At 41.4% G+C, this 11,072-nt stretch overlaps 1 protein-coding gene across 1 annotated transcript; it reads right to left on the reverse strand.

Moving 5' to 3' along the window:
- Positions 1 to 3,367: 3,367 nt before the first annotated feature.
- zic5 (zic family member 5 (odd-paired homolog, Drosophila)) lies at positions 3,368 to 10,057 on the reverse strand. Its single transcript, XM_014163784.2, has 2 exons — positions 8,821 to 10,057; positions 3,368 to 6,862 (listed from the first exon to the last, which is right to left on the reverse strand). Exons 1-2 carry the CDS (start codon positions 9,881 to 9,883, stop codon positions 6,423 to 6,425), a joined length of 1,503 nt encoding a protein of 500 aa, XP_014019259.1. The 5' UTR covers positions 9,884 to 10,057; the 3' UTR covers positions 3,368 to 6,422.
- Between the last annotated feature and the right edge of the window lie 1,015 nt (positions 10,058 to 11,072).

Genomic DNA, 11,072 nt, shown 5'->3' on the forward strand with positions numbered 1-11,072 from the left:
CCAACTGCTCTTAAACATTTTACATTTTAGTCATTTAGCAGACGCTCTTATCCAGAGCAACTTACAGTAATGAATGCATACATTTCATACATTTAATTTCATGCTTTTTTTTGTACTGGCCCCCCGTGGAAATCAAACCCACAACCCTGGCGTTGCACACACCATGCTCTACCAACTGAGCCACAGGGAAGGCACTAGTAAAACTAAATGCATGCTCTTCAATCGATCGCTGCCCGAGACTAGCATCACTACTCTGGACGGTTCTGACTTAGAATATGTGGGCAACTACAAATACCTAGGTGTCTGGCTAGACTGTAAACTCTCCTTCCGGACTCACATTAAGCATCTCCAATCCAAAATTAAATATAGAATCAGCTTCCTATTTCACAACAAAGCCTCCTTCACTCACGCTGCCAAACATGCCCTCGTAAAACTGACTATCATACCGATCCTCGACTTCGGCGATGTCATCTACAAAATAACCTCCAACACTCTACTCAGCAAACTGGATGCAGTCTATCACAGTGCCATCCATTTTGTCACTAAAGCCCTGTATCCCACCCACCACTGCGACCTGTATGCGCTCGTCGGCTGGCCCTCGCTACATATTTGTCGCCAGACTCACTGGCTCCAGGTCATCTATAAGTCTTGCTAGGTAAAGCTCCACCTTATCTCAGCTCACTAGTCACCATAACAACACCCACCCATAGCACGAGCTCCAGCAGGTATATCTCACTGGTCATCCCCAAAGCCAACACCTCGTTTGGGCGCCTTTCCTTCCAGTTCTCTGCTGCCAATGACTGGAACGAATTGCAAAAATCGCTGAAGTTGGAGACATATCTCCCTCACTAACTTTAAGCATCAGCTATCTGAGCAGCTTATCGATCACTGCAGCTGTACACAGCCCATCTGTAAATAGCCCATCCAACTACCTACCTCATCCCCATATTGTTTTTATTTACTTTTTTTGCTCTTTTGCACACCAGTATTTCTACTTGCACGTCATCTTCTGCACATCTATCACTCCAGTGTTAATTTGCTAAATTGTAATTACTTCGCTACTATTGGCCTATTTATTGCCTTACCTCCTTGCTCCATTTGCACAGATTGTGCATACATTTTTCTATTGTGTAATTGACTTTACTTTTGTTTATCCCATGTGCAACTCTGTGTTGTTGTTTTTTGTCGCACTGCTTTGCTTTATCTTAGCCAGGTCGCCATCTGAGGTGCAGTTAATTGCCATTTCCTGAGGCTGGTAACTCTAATGAATTGATCCTCTGCAGCAGAGGTAACTCTGGGTCTTCTTTTCCTGTGGCGGTCCTCATGAGAGCCAGTTTCATCTTAACGCTTCATGGTTTTTGCGACTGTACTTGAAGAAACTTTCAAAGTTCTTAAAATGTTCCTTATTGACTGACCTTCAAGTCCTAAAGCAATGAATGTCTGTCATTTCTCTTTGCTTATTTAAGCTGTTCTTGCCATAATATGGACTTGGTCTTTTAACAAATAGGGCTATCTTCTGCATACCAACCTTACCTTGTCACAACACATCTAATTGGCTCAAACGCATTAATAAGGAAAGAAATTCCACAAATTAATTTTTAAAAAGCACATCTGTTAATTGAAATGCATTCCAGATGACTACTTCATGAATCTGGTTGAGAGAATGCCAAGAGTGTGCAAAGCTGTCATCAAGGCAAAGGGTGGCTACTTTGAAGAATCTAAAATATACTTTTAATTGTTTAACAATTTTTTGGTCACTAGATGATTCCATATATGTAATTTCATAGTTTTGATATATTCACTATTATTCTACAATGTAGAAAATAGTACAAAATATTAAGAAAAACCCTTGAATGACTAGGTGTGTCAAAACTTTTGACTGGTACTGTATATATACGTGTGTGTGCGTGCGTGCGTGCGTGCGGGTGTGTGTGTGTGTGTGATAGGATGTATAGTCATTGTGGACAGTATGTCGATAGAATATGTAGTATATCCTAAGAATACGTTTCTAGAAGTTGAGTACAAATAATCTATATATAAAGTGGCCAATATCTTTGCAATTGTTACAAACAAGTAAAGAATAAAACAATGTTCCAAATGAATACGGAGATGACTGCAAAAGATTAATACATTAGGCTACATAGGCCTATAAATTTAAATAACATTGAAATAATTTTTATGTTAATTGAATTGAAATCTATTTACCTAATTCTAGGCTACTGTCTGTAATTCTTGCCTCAATGTGTTTCATGATGTGTGACAACATGTGCGCAGTGATGTGCCCAATCTGTGATTTAGTGCATTATTAATAAGCCTCCTCAATAGCCCATTTGCAGCCATAGGTGGTAATATCTCTCTAGGAGCTGATCCGTCAGTATTGTGGAATAATTATAATGTTAAGGTAACATTTGAATAGATAAAGCTGGTCTAAGAGCAGCGCTGCTTTTCTTTTGATCCTATCAGTATGCATCAACATAGTTTAAAAAATGCACTTAGCGAAGGTTCCCGCTACGTGCTTGATTGGGAAACAACGATGCATCTGGTACATTATAGTAAAGCTTAGGTTACATCGCAACTAGAAACGAGGCCATGGTCTGTCCTAGAAGTGAGGGTAAACCGTAGTCATGTTCTCTGCTATCCACCTAATTATATTTTTTGTATAGGGGAGGGTCACCTGTTTTATTTTTCTTCAAGCCTTCAGGGAGGGTTTAGTGAGAATATATTTTGCTGAAGGGAGGAACATCCATTTTTTTCAGGGGTACGATTTTCTCTAGGTAGGCCTAAGCATTATTATTTATATTATAGTCAACAAACCTATCACTCGTAGTAGTTTTAATGACTAGACCACAAACCATTTAATTTATGCTCTTTGTGCTCAACTTCAGAAAGATGGGTAATTCTTGTTAAATCTGACAAGACAGCATTTGTTTTGGTTCTACTGTTGTCTCCAAAATTATCATTCAGCCCATATAAAGGAAAAAAATGAAAGAGAACGAGAGACGTTTTTCCTGCGACTTTTGCTTTGTCCTTGCCAAAGTGGCGTCTGCATGTCTGACTCAGCCGGTTACTGATTTGCAGGCAGCATGGTAAGGTGGCCCATGTAAGTGATTTCCACCGGCATCCCACTAAAGGAGAACAAATCGCTGACAAAGGAGAGAGCCTTTCCCATTCACTGCTGTCGTTAGGACAACCCAAAAGTATTCCTCAGATAATAAGTTCTACTTCAAAGCGTTTCTCATTGATGGTGACTGCTTCACTCCTTTTCATTAAGTCCCATCGGGCGGAGGGATCTATCGCTTTGGTTATTTTTCATCGTGTTTATTTTGCAACATTCACGGAGCACTTGTTTTAAATAAATAGAAGTGGATTCAGTCCAAATAACGGTTTATTGCCAAAAGGAGAAACGTCAGAACACTGCTTGTATTCAATAAAACTTGATTAGCTTACATAAAGAGGGAATAAAAACTATTTGGAGACAAAGCAGGAGAAAAAGTATGAGAGGTGAAAATTGACAACAAACGTTTCAAAAAGGTGCTTGTTTGTGTGTTTCTGTTGCTTGCATTCTGTTTTTGCAGCTTGTTCTACATGACACAGAAACCAGACTCAAGAGGCCACCTCATGCTATGGGATAAATAAAGACTATTTCTTAACACTCTCTTACAAATGTGACTTATGGAGCGCAAAGACATATGAATAATGTATTCTACTATTTCACTCATTTCATTCGTGCTTAATTGGCACACTGTTTTAAGACAATTCAATTTCACCTGTGTCTGTTGTATGACTGCATGTATAAAATCATCTTTGCCTATTATTTGCCCAGCCTATACTACTATACATTATCACATAAAAATTGCAAAACAATTCTGTCCCTGTAGGCCTATTTCATTTTCTGTCAACAATATAGGCCAGCTAGGCCTATCTTTGTCGACACATGACGTTGTTCGGGGAGAAGGTGCACTGTGCGCTTTGATGATAGTCCATTTAGTGGCAGTTAGTGGGTTTTTACCAGACATATTCAAATGTGAGCGTCTCGCTCCCCAATTGCTGTAGAAATCGTAACGCACCATGAAGAGTGTCAAAGCGGCGGGCCTTCCGCTCAGAAGTATAGCAGGCCTTTGAAGTTGTGCAGGACTCGGGTTGGTCAATTTTAATTCTGGACAGGGCCGACTTTGAAAGTGAGGTTGCGCGTTTTAATGGAGGAAATAAGAAGGGGGACTTGTTTTATGTAGTTTATACAAGGTCCTACATATTGATATCTTTTATATTTTCTTTTTTCAATGAATGATTCATGGCTCGGTTGCCTTGTCCTGTCCCGCCTTTCAGACAACACCATTAAGGGCTATACTTTTCTCCATTAGCCCTGACTGGTTTATACCAACCCTTTATTGTGCCCGTTGTTTGTGAGTTACCAGTGAAAATTTTATTGAACTGTCAATAATGATCAATTCACATATTCCCTCGCATTTCATCTTTGTCAGGTTTGAGGGGCTCCCCGTTGAATGTTGATGTGTCTTGTTGACAAAACCTTTGATGTTTACGTCTGTGATTATTAGAGTAGGGTATCCAACCAGCCAGTAGCTTTTTTTTTTGGCAAGGTGTTTGTAGTCTACAATTACTTCGATCATCTGTAGGCTATGATAATATGATAATAGCTTTACAACTGAGTTTACCAGCAAAACGGTTGCATTTACTGCATGCAAACAAGTCAATTATGTAGGCATATCCTTATCTAAGGAATGACATCCTACACTGACAGGCCTCATGCATTCTGTGAAGAAACAATACAGTTATGTTAACTAAAATACACGTATTAACTACTAACACGGCCTGGTGTGTTTATTAAGCTTTAAAATTAATTCATCCTGTCAGTTTATTTTTATTGAACCTTTATTTAACTAGGCAAGTCAGTGAAGAACAAATTATTATTTACAATGACGGCCTAGCCTGGCCAAACCTTAACCCGGACGACGCTGGGCCAATTGTGCGCCGGCCTATGGGACTCCCAATCACGGCCGGTTGTGATACAGCCTGGAATCGAACCAGGGTCTGTAAATGCAGTGCCTTAGACCGCTGCGCCACTCGGGATCACGAACATCAAGGGTTTGCACAATCATAGCTGTTTCATCATCACTTTTTATCCATCGTAAATAATGGCACCATGCACCCCAAATAGAAAAACACAGTCACTACAAAGGGCATGCGAGAAGAGGAACGTTTCACAATACACTGCCTATTCAAGTAAAGAATAATTATTTTTCTTTTACAGAACAAAACCATCAGTAGGTCTATTACATATTCACCAAAATTAATATTAATATTCTTTGGTGTCTCTGTAAATCCAGTACAACATTTATACCAGCAAATAAATTACAATGTACAAAACAACATATTATTCGTAATTAAGACTAAGAACAACATTCACGAGCATCAGTACAATTATATACAAATCCGACCGTCATTGACAAAACCTGTCAGTTTACATATTTAGGGTCCCGCAGGACTTATTCGTACTCTTTAACTAGTGTACAACTGGTGTCTTTTTTTTGCATAAAATATAGTCTTAAATTGTTCTTAAATATAACAAAAGTCCATCCAAACATAGTCTTAAATCTTAAAACTATGTTTGGACCCTTTAAGACACTTGCGTCTTAGCAATATTACCATGTGGGTGCGACATGTCTGTCGCTATCTGCAGGTGTTCGATATTCAATTGGATGTTTAGAATACATTAGTTCTCGCATCTACTGTGAGATATACGTAAGAAAAATGCAATGCAACTCCCCCATTCTTGGATGTTTAGGCATTATTATAGTGTTCCTGGGCTGTTGATAAGGCTCATGTACTTTGCAGAGCAACGTCTATTTCTGCCTTCTGTCTGGGATTGGACATTGATGATTAAGACAGGTTACATTGCCAGGGATTGCGATCATATGGACAATGTCAATGTAAGCATAATTCATCCGTGTTAAACGATGCAGGCATGTAAATGTAGCCTGCATATGTATGCATGTGTTTTCTCAAAGGCTTATCCTTACTGGTGACATTGTATTTCTGTTCTCAGTATATTTAGGCTTATCTTGGTCCTCTCTATAACCTATTTGAATAATAAAGCTTGCAAAATGAATATGAATATGATTTCCTTCTCTCAAATAATACTGGTGATTGTGGCTTTCCTATATTGAGACTTGTTGAGATGTTGATACATTCAGCTCTTTAGAAAGCGAACCGAGAGGGCACGTTTTATTGGCAGTTGTTCTTCTTCATCATCATCTGACAACCGCGGCGCTATTTCTTGCTCCATAAAGTCCCATTTATATGCTTACAGTCAGTACAATCCCCATGCAGGTAGTTCTTACTATACTTCTAACCAGTTGGGAGACAATTTGGGGAATAAACTTAATTTGTTCTGTTTGTAAACATTAGAGCATTGTCCTCGGGTCTGCATTTCTGAAAGAGTCCTCTTCGTCCGAGTCCGAAGTTGGCACATCGCTGGAGGGGGTGTGGAGATGGTTGGGTCCCCCGCTCCCCTGGCACACGTACCACTCATTGAGGTTGGTAACCTGAGGCGAGAGGTTCGCGGACCGGTTCCTGTGCGGTTCGGAGGCGGGCGAAAGGGGCGCGCCAAGAGGGTTCGTAGAGGAATGGTATGAAGCGTTGGCAGAAGGGGGCGGGGGCGACTTGCAGTGGACTTTCATGTGCTTTCGCAGCGAGCTGGGGTGCGTGTAGGACTTGTCACAGCCTCTGACTTTGCAGTAGTAAGGCTTGTCACTCGTGTGGACGTGTGAGTGCTTCTTCCGGTCGCTGCTGTTGGCGAATTTCCTGTCGCAGCCATCAAACTCGCACTTGAAAGGCTTCTCCCCTGGAAGATATGGAGATATTTAGCATTAGAGGCTACTCATATCATATCAGGAAAGTGTGCATGTGTTTTAACATAATATACAACATAATGATGACATTTTATAATGGCCTTTATAAAAACATTTGATCGAAGTCCAAGAAGAATAAGAAAGTTACCAAATGGATCGGCCCAATAATAAATAATGTTATGACATGAAATGTAAACAATATATTCCCAGCAAACAGCAATGCCAATATCTTTAAATGTGACCTATACAAAGGATCGTCAATTTTCACCCTTATTCAACATGGACGTGCTCTACCCAAATGCTCTACCCAAAGTAGGCCCATAATTGAAACCACCGCGTAACGGGTAACATATCACTTCCCGCAGTATAAGGCTACTCCAAAAATGGTCAGTGTGGCAGCCCACTCTGCCACTAGGGCTTCCTGTCCGACATACCTTATTTATTATACATCTACACCCGCATCACTCCTCTCCCACATGTACAAGGAATGTTCCTGACTGACTGACGCACGTGGAATATGTCATAGGGTGGCCGGTGGGCTATACACGTGAACGCGCAGGGGAAATGTGTAGACTATACAGAGGCACTGTTTTTTTCCCCCCATTGCGTCTGTTTTTCTCACTGTTGTGAATGCCAGAAGGCGAAAACATTCAGATGTAGGTTAATGTTGGCAATGTGATAAGTGCCGCGGAAACAAGTGCATTGGTAGTCCTAAATTATTGCCTTTTGGCGAAAGAGAAACATATATGTTGTAATGCTTGTATTGAGAATAATGTGCATAACATGATGTTATGATTATAAGATGGACAACTCAAAATAGAAAAGCCATACATCAGGCTGTGTAGGGGCGACCCCTAGGGTGTATTGTTTTTGTTTGTACTTTAGAAAAACGTGTTATTGCCACAATCTTGAGTCTGCACGGAAAAGGGGCTTCTCTTGCTAGCTGTTACTAAGTAATCCCCAAATCCCCAAAGGCTTGATGGTGCATCATGACAGTTTCAGTGGGCTCTGCTCTTGTCTCCCTCCTCACTTACTACCAAAGACACTGACATGATCTGATTGCCGTGCTGTTTTTCGCGTCAGTCCAGTCTTGGGAGCCACTTGCTGTCCAAACAAGCCAGCCCTCAATGATACACTTGTCTCACTTACGTAGTCGCCGTGTGAGTTATAAGGTGGAACATTGGGTCTGCTTTGCAGGCTACTCGGTAACATAGCATGCGTGCCGCTGCGTACTGTATTGCATCATACTACAAGTGTTAAGACTGACTAACGCCATTGCTATGGTCGGCCTCTAAGGACAAGTACTAGGCTACTGTATATCATTTTGGAAGAAAAGCCATCCCCAGTGACCCTTTTTCACTTTGTTGTTTTCCTTTGGTCAGCCTGAAATTATTATGGGTCAAGATTCAAATAGGTTATCATCAGCCTATAACACAATAGTATAAAACTGTTATAACGTTCCCCCCCAAAATACATTGTTTAATTTTCACCTGGTCTTCTAAAGTATAAAATCCGTACTAGAGATTGAAGTGATGGTTGCTTCTGCTGTGAATAGTCGATAAATCAACATAGCGCTAACATGACCCATAATGGCGTAAACGTCATACGGACTAATAACTAGAACCATATGGCATAATCCCCCACCTCTAGTTTCCACGTCTCTTCGAGTAAATAGCTATCTTTCAGAAAGTTATTACTGTACATTGAATCACGTGATGCCTTGGCTTGACCATAATTCATAATTTTATTCGATTAAATCTCGTTCCTGTTACTTTTACGCATGCTCACCCCATGCCCGCCAGCAATTCAAATGAAAGCTTTTCACAATATACATTTTCTTGTCTATGACAAACAAGTGTCTTTAACATTTTCAAAGCGTCTGCTTTCATTCAAGAGATCGATTTCTGTTTTTTAATGCAGTTCTAAAATAATTCGGCACACTTTCACTGACCTGTGTGTGTCCTTTTGTGAATCTTTAGATTTTCCGAGCGAGCGAAAACTTTTCCGCAGCCGGGGAAAGGGCAAGGGAAGGGTTTCTCTCCCGTGTGAACTCGGATGTGGTTTATCAGTTTGTATTTCGCCTTAAAAGCTTTCCCCTCCCGCGGACATTCCTCCCAGAAGCAGACATGACTGGCTTGCTCCGGTCCCCCGACGTGCTCCACCGTGACATGGTTGACCAGCTCGTGCATGGTGCTGTAAGTTTTGGAGCAGGGCTTCTTTGAAGTTTCATCCTGTTCAATCCATTTGCAGATTAACTCTTGCTTGATGGGCTGCCTCATGTATCTCAAAAATGCCCCCGCAGCTCCGTGAGGAGCAGAAGCGATGTTCACATTGAGGTTCATGGAGTTGTAGCTGTGGATAGAAGATGGTCCATAGTGCTCGGGCCTGTGGCCAAAGTGCTCTGGCCTGCCGTAAATGTCCCCCGGTAGACCCAGACGCATCTGCCCGTTGAGGGCATGGTGGTGGTGGTGGTGCGCACCTGGGGCCGCTTGGTCGTGGAGTCCAGAGAAAAGTGGATGGGCACCAGTCTCGGCGTGCCCATAAGCACCTGTTGGTGCGATGAACATGCCATGGTGATGAGGGGAGGAGGCGGAACTATGCTGGTCGCCAAGTGCATGCATAGCCGAGGCTGAGAGTTCTCTCCTGAGGATGTAGTCCCTGCTGCTAGAGTAGCCTGAGTGGGGGTGAGGAGCCACGGGGAAACCTACTGTGGTCTGAGCAGAAGTGAAGGATGCTGCCGTTGCAGCGGTCTGGGCTTCGTGATGGCTCTGAATATGCTGAGAGGGGCTAAGTTTGAGAGCGTTTGTCTGTGCCATGTGCTCGGGTCCAAATGGAGTGAGTGCCACTCCGGGGTCGTTGCCCATCTCCCCAGGGTGGTGGTGGGCATGGTGGGAGTGAGGGTGATGCACCCCTAGACCCGGGAAGCCTGTCATATTCTGATGAGGAAGAGGTTGAGTCGCTGCCAAATCCGCTAATCTTATCGCCGGATTCCTCTTGCTCAAAGGGGGCTCCATAACTACACTGTCAAGTCCATCCACCGCTATTGTTTCTCCCCCGCCATCACGATTTTCTAAAACATTAAAATATATGTATATAAGCGAACTATATAACTTCTTTTGTCCTGCCTCTAACTCTGCTTGTTCCTTTTCCCACTCAGTCCTCAAGCGATTGACAGAACATACAACAGTTGGAGGACACAGTAGGGAATACAGTTCAGAAATGGCACTGCGGGTATTGGATGGATTTCGGTGACTGGCAGTTAAGAGAACGAAGCGATTGGCTGTCGTTCAGCGCAAGGGCTCAGCGGGGTTCCGCCCCCTCGCTCTCTTTATCGCTGTTGATTCCAAAAAGTTTTACACACAAAGTTACCAGCAAATCAGTTTATGCGCAATGGTGTTTACCCGGGGCTGACACACGTGGATAAAATTTAGGACGTCTACAGTATTAGAAATGACTATACAGCGTTTGTCTCTTCTTGTTCGTATTTTTCTTTAGGGGTGTAACCCCAATGTAGAAAATATAATTTTAAATAAAATACATTCTTATCACCATAACTCAAGTAGGCTATATGCACTTTTATTCAGGTCAAATTAAATACATACACATCAATAATAATGGAGACATTTAGCCAATCAAATACTTTTAAAGCCATGGTCTCGAACAATTGATTTTGTTTCCAAGACTAATGGCCATAGAGAAAGCTGAAATGTCCACAACACTTCAAAGTCGCTATTAAAATTAGTAATTATTATTTAACAATTTATAATTTAGTATGTAATAGAAATGTTTTATATGCATACAATTATATTTCATATGGTTTCCCAACATAACATCGTCCCTCTTTAAAAGAAAATTGCTTAATGTTGTTTCCACTTGATACGGGTGACATACTATGCAGTTGATGTCTGTCCATGTTACATTTCTCAATTATTTACTGAGTTATTGCAACTTTATACTTAGTGGCATAGTGCAGTTTCGCGGGGCCGCAAGGTCTGAGCAAGCAAAAAAGTGATTCAATATTTTTTTCATAATATTAAGGTGGGTTAGCCATCAGTGATGGATTTGACAAGCTACTGATGGAGTTGACAACAGATACTCAAAACAGACATATTTTTGCCTCTAAAAATAAAAGTTAAATACAAACATTTGTAAAGTATGGAACATGATTAATTTGAAAGTCCCCAATAAAAACATAACCATTCT

This window comes from Salmo salar, chromosome ssa21 (genome assembly GCF_905237065.1).
Source record: "Salmo salar chromosome ssa21, Ssal_v3.1, whole genome shotgun sequence".
In the NCBI taxonomy this organism is placed as follows: Eukaryota; Metazoa; Chordata; class Actinopteri; order Salmoniformes; family Salmonidae; genus Salmo; species Salmo salar.